The following is a 16,514-nucleotide window of genomic DNA, read 5'->3' as shown; positions in this document are numbered from 1 at the left end:
ACATCAACCTGGCTAAAAAAAAACCCCAGAGATGAATGAAAATAAAGGTTAAAAATTTCTTTAAAAAACATTTTTATTGTATGTCTCCATTTTCAGATTAATTCATTTTTTATTATTCAAAACCATAACTAAAAGATCTGCCTTTTATATACTTTCAGCTTTAGGATCATCCTGAAGCAAAAGTAAACAGTTCAATTACCAATACAAAAATTAATAAATGACACAGCAGCAAGCAATGTCAGGTGGGTTGTTTATTAGCAATTTTTCCCCATGATACTTATCATGTTTGTTTGTGTTTCAAGAGTCAAATTTATCAATTTCCAAGGCTCCTTGGCTACTCATAAAAGTTTTCACTATCATTTGGAAGAGGACTTATTCTGAAAAATCCAGGCCTTAATAGCCATAGTTGGATAATACTTTCTAAAACAGTGACTTGTGACATTCCCTCTATTTTGCAGATTTCAGGGGCAGAGCAGACTCTGGGTTGTGCTCTGACCACTAGACACACAGCTTCCAGCATCCACAGGCGTGACACTGTAAGTACAGTTGGGGTAAGGGCATAGAATAATAATGGCTGTTCTTTAAATACCATTTTCTATGAGGAGGAAACAGTGCCTTTTATAGAGTGAATACTGGTGTGAAAAAATTTTATTGTATGTTTGAGAAAGGACTAGAGAGTGGGAGAAAACATCAAATGTAAAAAACATGGTTGTGCCAAACCGTGAATAAGAACATCCTCACTGAAGTGTCTAAAAACCGAGCTGCCTCAAGGGACCTGCTGTAACATGGGATGCAGGTAAGACGATAACCAAATGCACAGCTCCTGAACAATATGGACAAAACTACCCAGCCCCTCCTCCTTGGCTGCCTTCCCAGAGAAAGTGAGATAAAACTCACTGTGCAGCCTCGCTACCCAAGGCAGAGTTAGTTGATCTGTATCCCAGGCTAGCATTTGGTGCATAACCTCTGTTTTATCACCGTCACTGAGAATTGTTAAGTCTGACTTTACTGGGTAGATGGTCCAGATCATTCTCTTCACCTTTGTGTGTCCAGGGGCTGAAGCCTAGTTGGCACTCTGTCGATGTTGTGTTGCTGCAGGGAGATCACCAGTTAGTGTAAAGAGCCAAATGCTCTGTCCTCCTCCTCCTACCCAGAATTGCTAAAGTGGTAGGTGTCAGCAAGGCAAAATTCTCACGGATTGAGTCAATTGATAGTTTGTGAATTTATAACTCCTTGTCATTTTGAGAGTTAGTATCAGCTGAATTCACATAAGGGTGTGAAACTAGATTGTGCCCGTTTGGCTTTTAGTTTTAATTATTCTATGTTTGAGAAAATTAGACACACACCTAGAGTTAGAGATGCTATTCCAGTTTTTATTACTCTCAGAAACCTAATACATACTATGCAATATGCGTTCCATCCTGTAACATCTGAGAGGGAAGTTTTTGGAATAGCTATGTGGGACCCATTTTATTACCCAGAATTATGAATTTCAGAGGCTCTGATGTAATATAGTGTCCTTGATTAAGACCACCGTGCAGACTATTCAGAATTTCATCTCCTCCCCCAGAGCCCAACGTGGCATCACTTACACAAGTCCCTGTGTTGTCTCCCTTGAGGGCATCACCATCTTGGAGGCTCTGGGGAGACGGGGAAGTGGGCTGCACTCCTGGACACAGGACAGTGGGAAGTGGGTCAGAAATCCTGGGTTGGGTCCCCACCCTGCACTGGGAGCTTGCGTTCACCACTTAACACGTATGGAATAATAGAGTCTGTGCTACACATTTCAGCTGAGCACCTCAAGAGCTACCAAAATTATTTAAAGACAAAAAGCTAGTGCTAGGCGCCGTTCCCCCAGCACCTGCGGGATGCTCAGTACACGGTGCTCGGTTCCCGCCGTTCTTCATTAATCCCGACAATCCCGGGGGCGGGGGTCGCCCGTCCTCCTACAACCGGGTCGCACGCCCACCGCGCGGGCGGCGGAGCTGACCTGAGCCCGGAGCCGGGACGCGGGGGACCAGCGGGGGAGCCCGGCCGTCCCCACGGCTTTGTTCGCGGCACCCGGCGGCCGGCGCGGAGGCGGTGCTTCCCGCCCGGAGGTGGCCCCGCGGCCCCCGGTGCGCGCGGCCCGGCGGGCGGCGCCGGTGACCCAACAAAGCGCGCGGGAGGCCCCGCCCGCCCCGCCCAGCACACGGCGCGGGGCCCCGGCGACGGCAGCAGCCGCGCCACCGCACTCCGCACACCGCCGGGCCGGGCTGAGTCGAGAGCGCGCCGGCGGGCGGAGCGAGCGAGGCGGGAGGCGGAGCGGCGTGCAGGCGGGCGGGGCGGGCCGGGTCCGCCCGGCGTCCGGAGCCACCCCTGGCCCGCCGCCCTCGGCCCGCCCTGCGCGTCCCCGCGGCGCCGCCCCCCGCGCGCGTCCGCCGGCCGCCGCGCGCACCGCCCCTGGAGCCCCGGGTCCCCGGGCGACGGCGGAGGAGGGGGCGCCGCAAGATGGCGGGTACGGGCCCCGCGGCGGGCGGCGGGCGGCAGGCGGGGGCGCGGGGCGGCGGGAGGCGGGCGGCGGGCTCACGGCCTTTCTTGTCTCCCTCGGCGCAGACCTGTCGCTGCTGCAGGAGGACCTGCCGGAGGACGCGGACGGATGTGAGTGAGCGGCCGGGCCCGGGCCGGGCGGGAGGAAGGGCGGCGGGCGCCCAGGCCTCGGCGCGGGCTCGGGGGCGGCCGGCGGCCGTTCGGGCGGAGCCCCGGCGGCGGAAGCGGGAGCGCGGCCGTTGGTTCCCGGCGCCTCGGCGGGGACGGGGGCCGCGGGCGGGTCGGGGCGCCGCCCGCCGCACGGAGCCTGCCCGAGGCCGCCCCAGCGACGCGCCGTACCGGGGTCCGGGATCCGGGGTCCGGGGTCCGTGGCCGCGGAGGCGGAAGGGGCGGCCTGGGCGGGATGGGCCGGCTTCACCGACCGCCTTTCTTCGGCGCAAATGTTGGCGACTCAGCCGGGCCTTCCTGCATCTTCACATCTCGGCTTTCCCGGGGACAGTGAAGTTTTCAGGGCTTGGTCTTTTGCTTCAAGAAAAGCAGAAAGTTTGACATTGTTCCCGGAGGAGTGTCAGAAAGGAAGTGTCCCTCTCGTATGTGCTCTTCCGAGGTCGGAAGATAATTTGGAAATTGCCCTCGAGTTGAAGTGGTGCCCCGGGCGGGACGTGTGGGGGGCTTAGGGGAGAGCCCGCCCGGTGCTGAGACTCACTGACCCTAATATCATCCAAGTCGGGAATTCCGAGGTGGCTGCGCTTTGAAATTGCTCTTGTAAATGCCGTGGAGTTCGTCCTTAGCATGTCTAATGTGGTTTCTCGTGCCCACATTAAGCTTAATTTTTAAATTACTGGGTGTTTTGAGTGAAGTGAGGGGAATTTACTCTTTAGGAGTCTCTAAAGAAGTATTTCGAAAGTGAATTAACCATATGTAAACTTAACCTTTTGCGAAGTCTGAGTTGATGTGTTTTCAGTAAAACTCTCTTTTAAGGCAGCAGTGCTCATGTAGTGAAGGACAGCATTTACATTTCCTTAACGTTGTACCGTAGGACTATGGGCGGCCTACGAGTAAGTTTGAAATGTTAGTTAAGGCAGCGCTTGATTTTCTGCAAAGTTAGGATGGGAGAGGTTTGGAGAGGTGACTGATTGTCTCCAGACGGGGGCTTCTCAGGCTTGTATTTAGGTTCAAGGTTTTGCAGATAGAAGACGCTTTCTTTCAGCAGGTGTCCGGAACCGTCATTCATTTATTGTCACTTAGGTGCTGTGCACACTTAAAGCTTAAAGGATGAGCTGTACTTTTGCCCTTCACCCTTAAGGGGCACAGTCTAGAAGGGGCAACCTGCCTGTGCAGAACTCAGCAGTGATTTCTCAGGACCCTCCAGACTTCTGCTTGGTACTGAGGATAGAGCAGTGTGAAGGATGGTCACAGTCCGTGCCCTCTAGTGGTTTACAAGCAGTTTTAATGTAAGTGTGACAATGAAGGTGTCAGAAGCATCCTAGCATAGTTGTTAATAGACAAGACTCAGGAGCTGGACTGCTTTGTTCCGTTCTTGGCGTTGTCACTTTGAATGGACTCCTGCCGCTCAGTTGAACTTCTCTGTGTCTAAGTGTTGTCATTTGTAAACAGGCGTAATTAATATTAGCTGCCTTATAGAGTTGTTTAGAGCCGTACATGAATTAATGCATGTAAAGCACTTAGAATAGTAGCTGGAAAATAGTGACTATTATGTGTTGTTATTATGAGTAAAGAGTGAGGGAAGCTGGAAGGAAAGTGCAGGGAAGGGAATACTGATGTCGACCATTACACCACAGAATTTACATATTTACAGTTGCTGCTAATGCTTGCAATTAACTTTTTTTAAGGTCCAGTTCATTCCCAGTGTGGGTTTTTTTTAAATTGAAGTATAGTTGATTTACAGTATTGTCCAGTGTGTTTTAATTTAGGATAAAATGTTCGACCTTTGAAGGCACAGATAGTTTATTTGCATATTTATAATTTGGTTGAGGTCATTGTTAGAATAATTGCTTATTTTTCTTAGTTGCTATAGTTTCTACAGGTGATAACCTTTACCCAGAATATTCGGGAACAAGGGATCTTGGAACATGTGGCCAGCTGAAGGACCACTTGGCATCTGTTTTGAAGGGAGGAAGGGTGAGAGGGGAACCTGGCGGTGGGACCTTGTTCCAGGGCTAGATGGACGGGCAGGGAACGGAGAGGCTTGGCACATCCTGGAGAAGGGAGAGGACCAGAGACGTTAGAGAGGGGCTTGGGCTGCCCGCACAACTGGGCTGTGTTTCCCGAGCCCCGTCTTCTGTCTCAGGCAGCGCTGGTGGAGGCCGCCTCCAGACCTGCCCCTTCAGCCAGGCCAGGGCTGAGTCAGCCCTTGAGAGGGGAAGACATTGTTCTTTGCTCCAGCTCTATATTCTTTTTTTTTTTTTTTAATTTTTATTTATTTATTTATTTATGGCTGTGTTGGGTCTTCGTTTCTGTGCGAGGGCTTTCTCCAGTTGCGGCAAGTGGGGGCCACTCTTCATTGCGGTGCGCGGGCCTCTCACCATCGCGGCCTCTCTTGTTGCGGAGCACAGGCTCCAGATGCGCAGGCTCAGCAATTGTGGCTCACGGGCTTAGTCGCTCCGTGGCATGTGGGATCTTCCCAGACCAGGGCTTGAACCCGTGTCCCCTGCATTGGCAGGCAGATGCTCAACCACTGCGCCACCAGGGAAGGCCCCCAGCTCTATATTCTTGGTTGCCTTTCCTAAATGCAGAACCTAGACTAAGATGGAAGAGAGAGTAAATACTATTGTACAAGTAATGAGAAGCTGGGGTGCCGGGGGGAGGCCATGGGTGGGGTCCAGATCTTGAAAGGGGGGGTATTGCCAGACCCTGAGATGAGGCTCTCAGGTCGTTCATTTGATTTGTTTCGTTTTAAGCCCCCAAGTCTCTGTAGAATCAGTAGAAAAGTGGGTAGAACTGGAAAAGGGTTGGTCAGAGATGGACTTGACTGATAACCCTTGGAGAAAAAGAAACAAAATCCTAATATGTGAAAAATGGTGCCTTGTATGTACATCTCAAAAGGTCATAAAGGTAAGTAAATATCATCATTGTAAGGTACTATTAAAATAAGTTTAGGAGAATAATGCATTGAAAAACTAAGTTTGTTTTTGGTTAAAAGTGATACTTCCAATACTGTCGGATGAAACACACTTTGAATTTCAGAGTGAAAGCAGAGCAACTTCTGAGTTGGGTGAACCCTTCCTGTGCCTGGAATGATGGGAGTCAGTGCAGAATTATAGATAGACTTTCAGAGAAAGAGTTTTAAATTTCTACTGTCAGTTCTTCACAGATGCAATTTTGATGTAGACTGAAGTTGCTGGATTTCTAGGATAGGTGAGATGGGACTTAAGATACAGTAGGATTTGGTGAGTTAACATTTGTAAAAATAATTTCATAGAAGGAGTTTGATTAAAATTTAAATTTCTGTCAGAGTAATATGTTGAAGAAGATTATTTTAAAAGAAAGATGACATAACGCTTAGTGGTTAGCAGTATCTTTTGTATGCGGGTGGTTCTTCCCAGTAGCCGTGGGATGTGTAGGCTCTGGTGTGCCGATACTAATAAATAAGTCAGCTGATATGCAGAGGGACTAAATCATTCTCTCAGGGGACAAAACTCCTAAGTACCAGCCAGAATTTTAAGCCAGGCCTCCTGATTCTAAATATTGTGTTTTAAACACTGTTTTTTCTTAGATTGCCCAGTTTACACCATCGAGCAGCCCCAGCTTGCGTAGGCGATTTGTTTGAACCTGTGCTTAGAATAAATACCCTTGAAGATGAATCTAGCATGCTGCCTAAGGTTTAATTTAATCTAGAGGGAGGGGATTCAGATGAGGCTCAGGTGTAAGTCTTTCTGTTAACCTCTCTCTCGGCTGTGACTAGCACGCTCTGGAAGGGCTTTTGGAGCTGTGTTCTGCAATATGACACAGCACAGAATTTTTCCTGTTAAAGTTTTGGAATCCTTTTACATGATACTGTTTTTCAGGTTTGAAACAGTGAATTAACGATGGATCCAGAACTAATTGGGTGTAATTACCTAGACTAAACTCCGTCCAGAGCCTCTGGGCCCTCGACTGTTTCTGAAAACTGGGTTTGATAAGCTTCTTAGAGTCTCGCCACCTGGGGAAGCGAGGAGTGAAAAGTTGGGGCTGTGTCCTGTGGTGGCCGGGGAGTCGGTCGAAAACCTGAGGAAGGTGCCCTTGAAAATCATAATATTTAGAAGTGTTGTTAAATAGGGATTTGGGAGAGTAAGTCATGAGACTTGTAGCATGTTTTGATTGCTACCAGCAAGACTGGACAGGAGAAGTCTTTGTTTAGAGATAATATGGTTGGTGTCTTAGAAAAGGTGCTTAAACATGGTTTTAGTGGTACCCACATGCATATAGAATCAGTTGATGATGCCTTGGGTCATAATTCCCCATACAGAATTTCTTAAAAAAAAGAAAGAAAAAGGGAGAGTACTCTTTGTTCTCTGTAACCGTGTGTGTCAGCCGCTTGGGCTTGTAGCTGCAGGACCGGGGCGTGGGGGACCCAGACACCTAAATGCATAGGTTTTTATTTGTTGTTCTACCTGTGAGAGAGAACAAGCCCTTGCCGGGTGAAGTTCTTAATCTGCCATGTGTTATCACTGGTTTATTTCTGGTCCTTTGGCCTCATTTCTTCCTCTCATCAAAACAGAGATTTCATATTTGTTTATTAAACTACTGTTACTTCACCCCTGTGTTTGCCGTATGTTTTGGAATTTTGCATTTTTCTCTCTTGATGGCAAAGAATTTTTGCCATCAGCTACATGAGAGGGTGGGCAGTTTCTGCACTTGAATTGGGGTGTTGTTTTGCTTTTAACTTGGATCTGAAAATAAACCTGATTTAATGTTTTGGGAAGAAGATCAGGTGACACACCTCTGCAACTTTGGTAAAGGTGGTGGAGAGGCCAGTGCTCCCTAGAACTTGTAGGAGGGGACTTTTGCACAGTCTCCCAGCTTGCAGGTCCCCCGAGGGCCACCTCCCCATGCCCTTCCCCAACTCTATCCTTACAAGTCAGTCTTCTTAGCTCCCTTTCTCCCCAAACCTAGGAGCAGACTCCTTTTCTGGCCTAATTGGTACCAGTTTGGTTAGTATTTGAGCATTGATCGCGCTGCGCTTCTGGAATATGTCCTGGTATAGTTTAGTGAAGGGGGAAGAGCGCTAAGTCTTCATAAACTTAGAGGCTCTGGCCATTTATTCACTGTATAATCTTGAGCAGGTTTACTTCACTTCTCTCAGGTGTTCTGTCTTTAAGATGTTGCTGGGCTTTTGGACTGCTTTCAGTTCTTGGCTGTTACAGCTCTCTCAGGTGCAAGTCTCTGTGTGGATATAACGCTCCCTTCTCTCGGGTAGATAACCTGCCAGCCTGTTTTCCAAAGTGGCTGTACGGCTTCCCGCCCCGACCAGCGTGTGTGAGAGTCCAGTCCCTTGCTGGGCACTTTAGTCTCTTAAGTGTGTTTTTCTTTGCAGTTTGAATTTGCATTTCCTTAAAGTCTGATAATGCTCATCTTTTTTTTTTTAAATAAATTTATTTATTTTCTTTTATTTATTTTTGGCTGCTTTGGGTCTTCGTTGCTGCATGTGGGCTTTCTCTAGTTGCGGCGAGCGGGGGCTACTCCTCGTTGCAATGCGCAGGCTTCTCATTGCAGTGGCTTCTCCTATTGCGGAGCATGGGCTCTAGGCATGCAAGCTTCAGTAGTTGCGGCACACAGGCTCAGTAGTTGTGGCGCATGGGCTTAGTTGCTCCGTGGCATGTGGGATCTTCCCGGACCAGGGCTCGAACCCGTGTCCCCTGCATTGGCAGGCAGATTCTCAACCACTGCGCCACCAGGGAAGCCTAATGCTCATCTTTTTATGTGCTCATTTAGCATCTGTATATCTTCTTTGGTGAAGTGTCCAAATCTTTTTTTATTGGGTTATTTGTTTTCTTACTATGTTTTGAGAGTTCTTTGTATATTCCGGATTCAGGTCCTTTCTCAGATATGGGATTTGCAAATATTATTTTCCATTCCTTGACTTTCTTTTCATTGTCCTAACAGTGTATTTTGAAGTGTGGAAGTTTGAATTTTGCTGTTCAATTTATTATTTTTTCACAGATGCCCTTTATCAGGTTGAGAAAAGTCCCCTGAGTTTCCTGAGACCTTTTTTGAAATTAGGAATGAATGTTGGATTTTGTCAAATGCTTTTTCTGCATTCATGATTTTTTTCTTTTTTAGTCTTTTAATATTATGCATTACATTGATTTTTTTAAGGTAAATACTGTTCACTTTTTAAATGGGAAATTTCGGAAATACACAAAAGCAAATGAGCCATCATATACCCACCTTTTACTTATTCTCCCTCTAACATCTGAACTTTTGTGGTGGGGTTTGGGAGGAGGCAGCTAGAGTACTTTAAAGACATCCCAGTGTCATTTATTTTAACTCTTAATATCTCACAAGGCATATACCTGCAATGTGATATTGTAATCCGCGAACAGAAGAACATCTGAGATTATGGTGAGGTATGGTAGTTTATGAAAGTTTACATGATTAAATTCTTGAGACATTTTCCTTGCTGGTTCTACTGTAATAAATCCCACCTGTATAATCACTAAACTCACTTTCATCTAATATTGATCACCAGATTAAAAGAAGCAAGATCTTGCTTGTTTTTTATCATGCTAATACGCACGTTTCACCATTTTGGGTCAGCCTTAATGGTAACAAAAGAATATTGGTAAATAAAAGTTGAATTTTATATTTTAAATTGGTTTGCTGTATCACCCAGAGAATCACATAAACTTAAAAATTTGAATCGTGCTATGCCTCTCGTGAGCCAATGATTCCAGAATTACAGAAATCAAGACTTAGAGGACAGATTATATATTCATCCTTCTCATTTTAAGCATGGAAAAGTTTGGGCCCAAGGTCTTGGTGGCAGAGGGTAGAATACAATTCAGACCTTGTAGGTTTTAGAGTTTTTTCCCCAGACATCCTCTCACATAGTTCTTTAACTTGCTGCAGAAGGGAAGTGGGAGAAATTTCTGGATTTTGTTCATTTTTAAAATTACCACGTGTTGTCATACTGTGTGTTGGGTGTTGTGCTATAATCTTGCTGACACTATTCCCCAGTGAGGTGTGTAGCCCCACAAATTTACAGAAGTGGCACCTGATGAGGCTTATCTGAACAGTTAAATAATTTGCTCAGTCACCTACCTTGCAAGTGTTGGGTTACATCTAGACCTGGCTGACACGGTCTTTATTATTTTATTACTCTTTATTACTGTACTCTTCCTGCCTTCCAGTTTTGACCTCCCTTAATTTGTCCTTTATTTAGGTCATCTAACCTCCTAGAGATTCTGGGTGATGTGAAGGTCATAGCATGTTCCAAATATTTGGTGGGTAAAATCATTTTTGTCCGGGTAGTGCCTGCCATGGGAATGTTGGAAGCACAATATACCCTTTTTCTTTGTGTTTTAAAACACTCGTGTATAAGGGAGCCAGTCACTGGAGCAAAAGTGGGCAAGAACATCGGCGTGATCTGGTATGTCTGATCCTGGCACTACCTAATTACTGAAGTGGTCAGTCCAAAATCTTATTGATGAATTTATATTTAAATTTATATATTGCTTTGAAGTTGTATTCAAAGTCAGATTTGATAGAAATTATTTTCACATTTAAATCTATCAAGTTAGTTTTTGGTAGAAATAAAACCTCAAGACTTCAGATAAATTCAGTACCTCATTTATGGGGACTGGTGATTATTTGGACCTGGATTAGCTCAAGTTTTATGTTTGGATTATGTACAGAAAAAAGGATTACTAACCAAAGCAATTGGGTTAATAAGACTGCAAGGAAAATGTTTGCACACTGGAGAAACAAACACCACATCTATAATGTATGGGAGTTCACACCTGCAAACGCTCTGATGTGCTGCATCTCTGACCAGTAGATGCTGTGTAGAAAACGTGATCTTGGTACCTAATTTGAAAGTAGATAAACACGCCCCTGCCTCTTTTATGTGCGTATATACTTTAGGGAAATATTTTTTGAAATACTCATAGAGTAAACTTTAGCACATTATTCCTGCTTAAATTCAGTTGTGAAATTAAATATGCTCTAGGACAAATTTATACTTATTTACTAGTAAAAATCTAAGAATTTAGTAAACTTTTAATATTTATATTTGAAGAAAGGATTTCTGATAAGCATATTGTCACACATTGAAACTTGACATACCTGTTGCTTGAGGATATATATCTGGAACATTTTTATTCTTTACCCATAACAGAGAGCCCAGCACACAGTAAACCTTCAGTATATAGTTGCTGAGATGAATCGTGATTTTCTGGCCAAGCTGAATAAGGCCATAAACATTTTGTAACTTGCGGTAAAATAATGAAATGATTTGTTTTCAAATTAAACTTGTTATTTTGAGAACTTTCCGACTTACACGAAGGTTGCACAGGTGTTATAGTTAATTCCCCAAACTCTTCACCTCCATTCAACATTGTTAACATTTTGGCAATTTGCTCTTTGTTTCTCTATATGATTATAATTACAGACACACAGTGTAATGTGTAGGTTATTCATAATCTTAATTTCTTTGTTGCACTTTTTTAGAAGTTGTAGACCTGACCATTAGCCTGTATCTCCTAAGAGCAAGGCCAGGCTGTCATAATCAGCACTCAAATTCAGAAAGTGTAACATTGATACAAATCAGTTATGTAATAGGTAGTTCATTATCAGGTTTCAGCGATTGTCCAATAATGTCCTTTATAGCAACTGCCTTGCCATTCCAGGCTCCTGCGTTGCATTTAGTTGTCATGTCTCTTTAGCTTGGAACAATTTCTCAGCCTTTATCTTTCATGATGTTGGTAGTTTGGAAGAGTCAACTTGGTTTTATCTGTTTGCTCGTGATTTAATTCAGGTTTTGCTCCTTTCTCTCTCCCTCCCTCTTTGTGTGTGTGCAGAGATGCTATGTAAGTAATTCCGTGATTTTCTCAGTGTTTCATCTCAAAAGGCACCTGATGTCAGTTCTCCATCATTGGTGGTGGTAATTTGATTTTAACAGCTTGGTTAAGGTGTGATGTCTACCAGATTTCTCCACTTAAAGATTCTCTTTTTTTTTTTCTTTCTGTATGAAAAGTTGGTAAGAGAAGTGACTTGACACTGGGGGATATCCCATTCCCAGACAAACATTTACCCGTTAGTATTAGTGTGTGTAGATGATTCTTACCTGAATCAGTTACATTTCCTTGCTGGCTTTCTGCTTTTCAGAAGAGCTTGCCTTTCCTGTTTGTTGGTTTGTTTATTTGTTAAAATATTTAAAGCCCCAAATGTTAAGGTAACTTTTTTTTTTTTTAAGGGTCTCCTCTTTTTTTTTTTTTAACCACTGCTATTTTTTTTTTTCCACACACACACTGTATTTTATTTTTACAAGAGATAGACTGACACCAAGCATTGTACATGGATGACCGCAACAAAAGCAACAATGATTGCAATTACCAAACATGAAACACACTCATACTATGTCATAATATTGACATTCAGTCCAGTAATCCTCCACTGTAACAGCTCCTTTACTTTGCAGTGAAAATTGATTTGTATATTCTTTGCCTCTGAGTCCTTGTGGGATTTTTTTTTTTTAATTCAAACAGAAAGTCACAAAAATTATAATCATCCTCATCAGTTCACTCAGTCCCATGTAATCAGTTTTTTTTTCATCTTGATCTTTTGTTAGCACTTTTATGAGTTCATCAGTTTTTCATTAGAGTTCTGAAAATGCTTATTCATTCAGTTCAGCAGTACAGTCAGTGACCAGAAACCTGTACTTGTCAGAGTCTTTTCCATGAATTCCTTGAAGATGAAACCCTTTTATAGGAACATATTTGCAAAAGCATCACAGTACACCCAGAACTGTCTGTAAATGACAAAAGACTTAAAAATGACCACGGTTAAAGATTTGATGAAAGTTCAAGGTAACTCTTATAAATGATTAAATCTGTATGGTGTGTCTCGTTATCTTTCATTTTCTAAGATGTAAAGGACTTGGGAAACAAACAAACAAAAATTCGGCAAGTTTATTGTGGCCTTAGCATTATCAAGGGAAAGATTGAAGGAGGACAGACCATCAGCTTTTTTCTGTTTTAGTGGATATTCCTAGAGGCTGTGTGGGGAATAGAAGGATGTTTTCATCAAGCTTGGTGAAAGTTAAGTTGTACGAATTAATCAGTTCTCTTGGGTGTAGTACTTCTCAAAGGTGCTAATATGCTAATGGTCTTGTGAGTGTTTTAGGGGAGGATAAAGTGCTATTAAAAGACCCTTGTCTCCGCAGGTGTCTCTGTGGACTAACTTCTCATTAACAAATATTAATGAATAGGCATTCTTCAGGAGAAACATTAGACCCCATTTTTTGGTTTTGTTTGTTTAGGTAATAAAAAGATTAGCAAGACAAGCTTTGTCTTCTGGGACTTTACCTGTGTTTGGGTTGGGGGGAGAACAAAAGGAAAAATAAAGAAGAAAAAATAAAACACTGCAATGGCTGGTGGAGTAAAGCACAAGCCCCCAAGACTGTGGGGAGTTCGTAGGAGGAAGAGCTCTTCATCAGAAAGAGTAGGAAATACTTCCTGGGTGGTGTTTATAAGTAGGTGAGTTTACGCTGAGATGAGGGTAAAGAGGGCAGACATGGAGCAGATGGGAAGGTGTGAGGCACCTGCAGAAAACGGCCCCCAGCATAGGCTGTGTGCTGGGGTTTTGGGGGGCAGATCAGGGGGGCCCTTGGATTACCGTGGGAGAGCGGTACCTTCATCCAGACGGGTGGGGGAGGGGAGGGAGGACGGGCTTTCGGAGGGTTGGAAGTGGTTCTGATTTGCAGACCGGGTTAGGATGAGGAGACTGGAGTAAGTGGATTGACCGTTGTGATAGTCGAGAGCAGTGGTCTTCAAACTTAATGACTGGATACCTTCTAAAATAATCTCGGAAACTTCCTCTCAGACATTTTCAAGTTTAAAGGTATTTTCAAAATGAAACTGTCATGTCACTTTTAAAAATGGAATCTAAATGTAGCACTTCACACTATCATCCATTTTCAAAAATTCAAGAATAAACTTTAAATTGGGAATTTTACATTGTTCTTTTTTCTTCTTGATCTTTTTCCTGCAAAAAATTTTACCTTAATATATTTTTATGCTTGCAAGTTTTATTGATCACCCTATCACGTTTCTTTGCACCAAAGATATAGGAGAAATTGAAATTTTTAATTTCCTGTGGCCATAAAAAAACTTTAAAACTTTGTTTTCTTTATTAATATTCAGTTGATCAACCAGAATGTATTGCAAATTATGATAAATACTTGGTAAGCAAAATTTTATTAAATAGGCGTCTGTTAATAAAATGGATGGAGCTTTTAAAAAGTAACGTATTCATGGGTGAATATAATTTATTGCTAGAATAAGACAATATTTAGCATCAATTTCTACTTTTTATTTTAAGAGCTATAAGCCCAGAGAAATTTTGTTGACATAGATAAGTGGATGGAAAGGGTTTTACTAGCGATGCCACTAATTTCCTTGAACTTCTTCCAACTTATGTGTCAGAAATTTAAAAATTATTTTTAATGAGCTGTCGGTCTTTCAATTTTTTTGAAAGCAAAGGGTTGAAGAATGAATACCTGTCTTGTAAAAGTATATATTACAGCCTTTAGAGAGTTGAACTCTTAACACTTCCTCAGTGTTGCAGAGGGTCCCTTTGCTTCGCAGTGGAGGCTTTTCTGCATGGGGGCAGTGCAGCCTTGAGGTCACGGGAGGTGGGAGGTTGTGAAGGGAAAGCCTTCGATCCACAGCCCAGGCACATTTTTGTGATGGAGTACTCCTGGAGGTTGGGGTCTGGTATAGCCCTTGGAGTTATCTGCTTGATTTATTCCTCGGGAAAGCTTCATGTACCTTATGGGGTTCAAATACCCCGGTTTGCTCTAAGCAGACGATATCAGAGCCTCTGAATTAGGGTATTGGAAACTGAGAGGTGTGGGAATACAGAGTACTTCATAGAAGTAGAATTTCTAGTTCTTAGCGACTGATCAGATGTGGCGGCAAGAAAAGTGCCTTACAGAGTAACTGAAGGCCTCATGTTTGAGAACTGCAGGTTACTGGGGGAAATGGTGGTAATCAGAAAGTCATGAGGAAGAGCTGATTTTTTATAAGGTTGGTTTTGGACAGTTTGGTTTTCAGAAAACACGTGACATGGAGGTGCAGACTCTGAAGTACCTGCAAACCTGGCTGTGGGGGTCAGAGCAGGAGAACTTTAGGGTCCTCTGCACTGTGAATGGTAGTGGAAGCTGTGGCTTATCGAGGGGAGGAGGGGTGTGTGTGTGTGTGTGTGTACAATGTATATAGGAGGACAAAGTGGGGGGAAAGAAACTACCTACACAAAAGGGTTAGAGAGAAGCAAGAATAGAAAGGTAGAAAATATCCCAAGAGAATCCAAGAAAAGAGAATTTAAGAGGACGGTGTGGGGATGGGGGAGTCAGCCTTGCCCCTAGTTTTGGCAGATTATTGCCAATCTGTGAGAAGAGTCACAAGAGTGAAAGAAATGGGACAGATTGCTTTTGTCTCGATGAGGAGGTGAGCTACAGCTTTAAGAAGTCTGATGAAAAGTCATTTTAGAGACCAGCAGGCTTAAGTTCTGGATTCAGTGTTTCAGGAAAAAGCCCAGGTGGTCAGAATGGCCCTTAATTACCTTGTGTTGCCCCTAAAGTGTGGTCCCGGCCAGGTGTGCAGGGCCAGCAGCCAGCCTTGCCTTTCCCTCCGTGTGGGAACGTCGTTTCTGTGGTTGAGTCCTCGGTGAGGGGGTGGTGTTTGTGGCCGTGGAGGGAGAATCTCTGTTTAGGCAGGGCAGTGAGGTGCTGTTCCGAGGCGCGCGTGAGAGCAGCTGAGCGCCTCTGCGCCCCCTCCCGCTGCCCTCATGCAGGTGTGCGGACGGGCGACCCCTCACGCTGCTCTTCCCGTGCTCCCGTGCTCATGGTTGCTGGCATGTTCTTTTTCCCGACTTGGCCTCAGATGCATGTATGGTAGAAAGATAGGAATGGAAGGTGATTTTTTGAAGGTAGTTCTGGGGACTTGGAATAGAGGTTTGGGACGTCTGAGAGAAGTGTAAGCTTTAAGAAGAGTAGGCTCAGAAGTCTTGTTGAGTGAGCATGAAATTAGCATGAATGTGGAGCATATCTGAGCCTTGTTGATGGGGAGTAGGACAGCGGCTCGTGGTGCTGATGCAGGCAGAGCTAGAATTGCCTCCCTCGGGTGAGAAGTTGTGCTCCTGGCGGGGCCGAGGGCTTCCATGATGGTTAGGGGAGCGAGGCAGGGCTGGCGGTGGTGCTCTCAGAACACCATGCGCTGACCAGCAGGCGGCTCGGCTTGGGAGAGACACCACGATCTTTGCTTCTTTCTGAATTAAAAAAAAAAAAGATGGTTTTAATTAATAATTGATCATTTAAATCACATTTTATTATAACATAGGTGAATAAGTATTTCCACTGCCCGGAATTGTCACTCAAAGGAGATAATGGTTGAATTTAACTCCATTGTTGCTTAGAAAATCTCAAGCGCCAGTCCCAGTTACAGGGCGGCAGTGCGATTTCTCCAGACAGGTAGGAGGAGTTTGCAAAATGTAATAATGTTACTCTGTTAAAAACTAGAAGGCTAAGTTGATTTTGGTTGGTCACCGTCCCCTCCTCCTCCTGCCTCACTTCTGTGTGAACCCTGTGCCCCACGTGTCCTGAACAACTACTCGTTTTCTAGACATGACTTGGTTTTCCTCGACTCCCTGCCCTTGGGCTTCTCGGCTTAGGACTCCCTGTTCCGCCCTCTGTCCTGCTTGGCAAACCTCAGTGTATCTTCCCAGAACTGGCTGGGCTTTGAAGCCTTTTCTTGCTCACCAGGGCA

The 16,514-nt window shown here is 44.4% G+C and overlaps 1 protein-coding gene across 8 annotated transcripts in view; it reads left to right on the top strand.

Moving 5' to 3' along the window:
- The window catches only part of PPP4R1 (protein phosphatase 4 regulatory subunit 1), a 70,585-nt gene that overhangs the window by 6,600 nt on the left and 47,471 nt on the right, over positions 1–16,514 (top strand). For 3 of the 8 annotated variants that reach the window (XM_082354037.1, XM_082354035.1, XM_082354036.1), the window contains exons 2-4: positions 159–242; positions 459–536; positions 2,596–2,640. Coding sequence is in view for 5 of the 8 variants with exons in the window: in XM_082354038.1 (XP_082210164.1) it covers positions 2,491–2,497; positions 2,596–2,640 (52 nt within the window). In the remaining 3 variants the exon portion in view is untranslated. Of the gene's footprint in view, positions 1–158; positions 243–458; positions 537–2,317; positions 2,498–2,595; positions 2,641–5,552; positions 5,605–16,514 lie in introns of those variants that run through there. The other 5 variants (XM_082354033.1, XM_082354031.1, XM_082354034.1 and 2 more) reach the window with 3 other exon arrangements.

Source organism: Balaenoptera borealis (assembly GCF_965194805.1).
Source record: "Balaenoptera borealis genome assembly, chromosome: 14".
NCBI lineage: Eukaryota > Metazoa > Chordata > Mammalia > Artiodactyla > Balaenopteridae > Balaenoptera > Balaenoptera borealis.
This window is presented reverse-complemented; position numbering and strand designations above follow the sequence as displayed.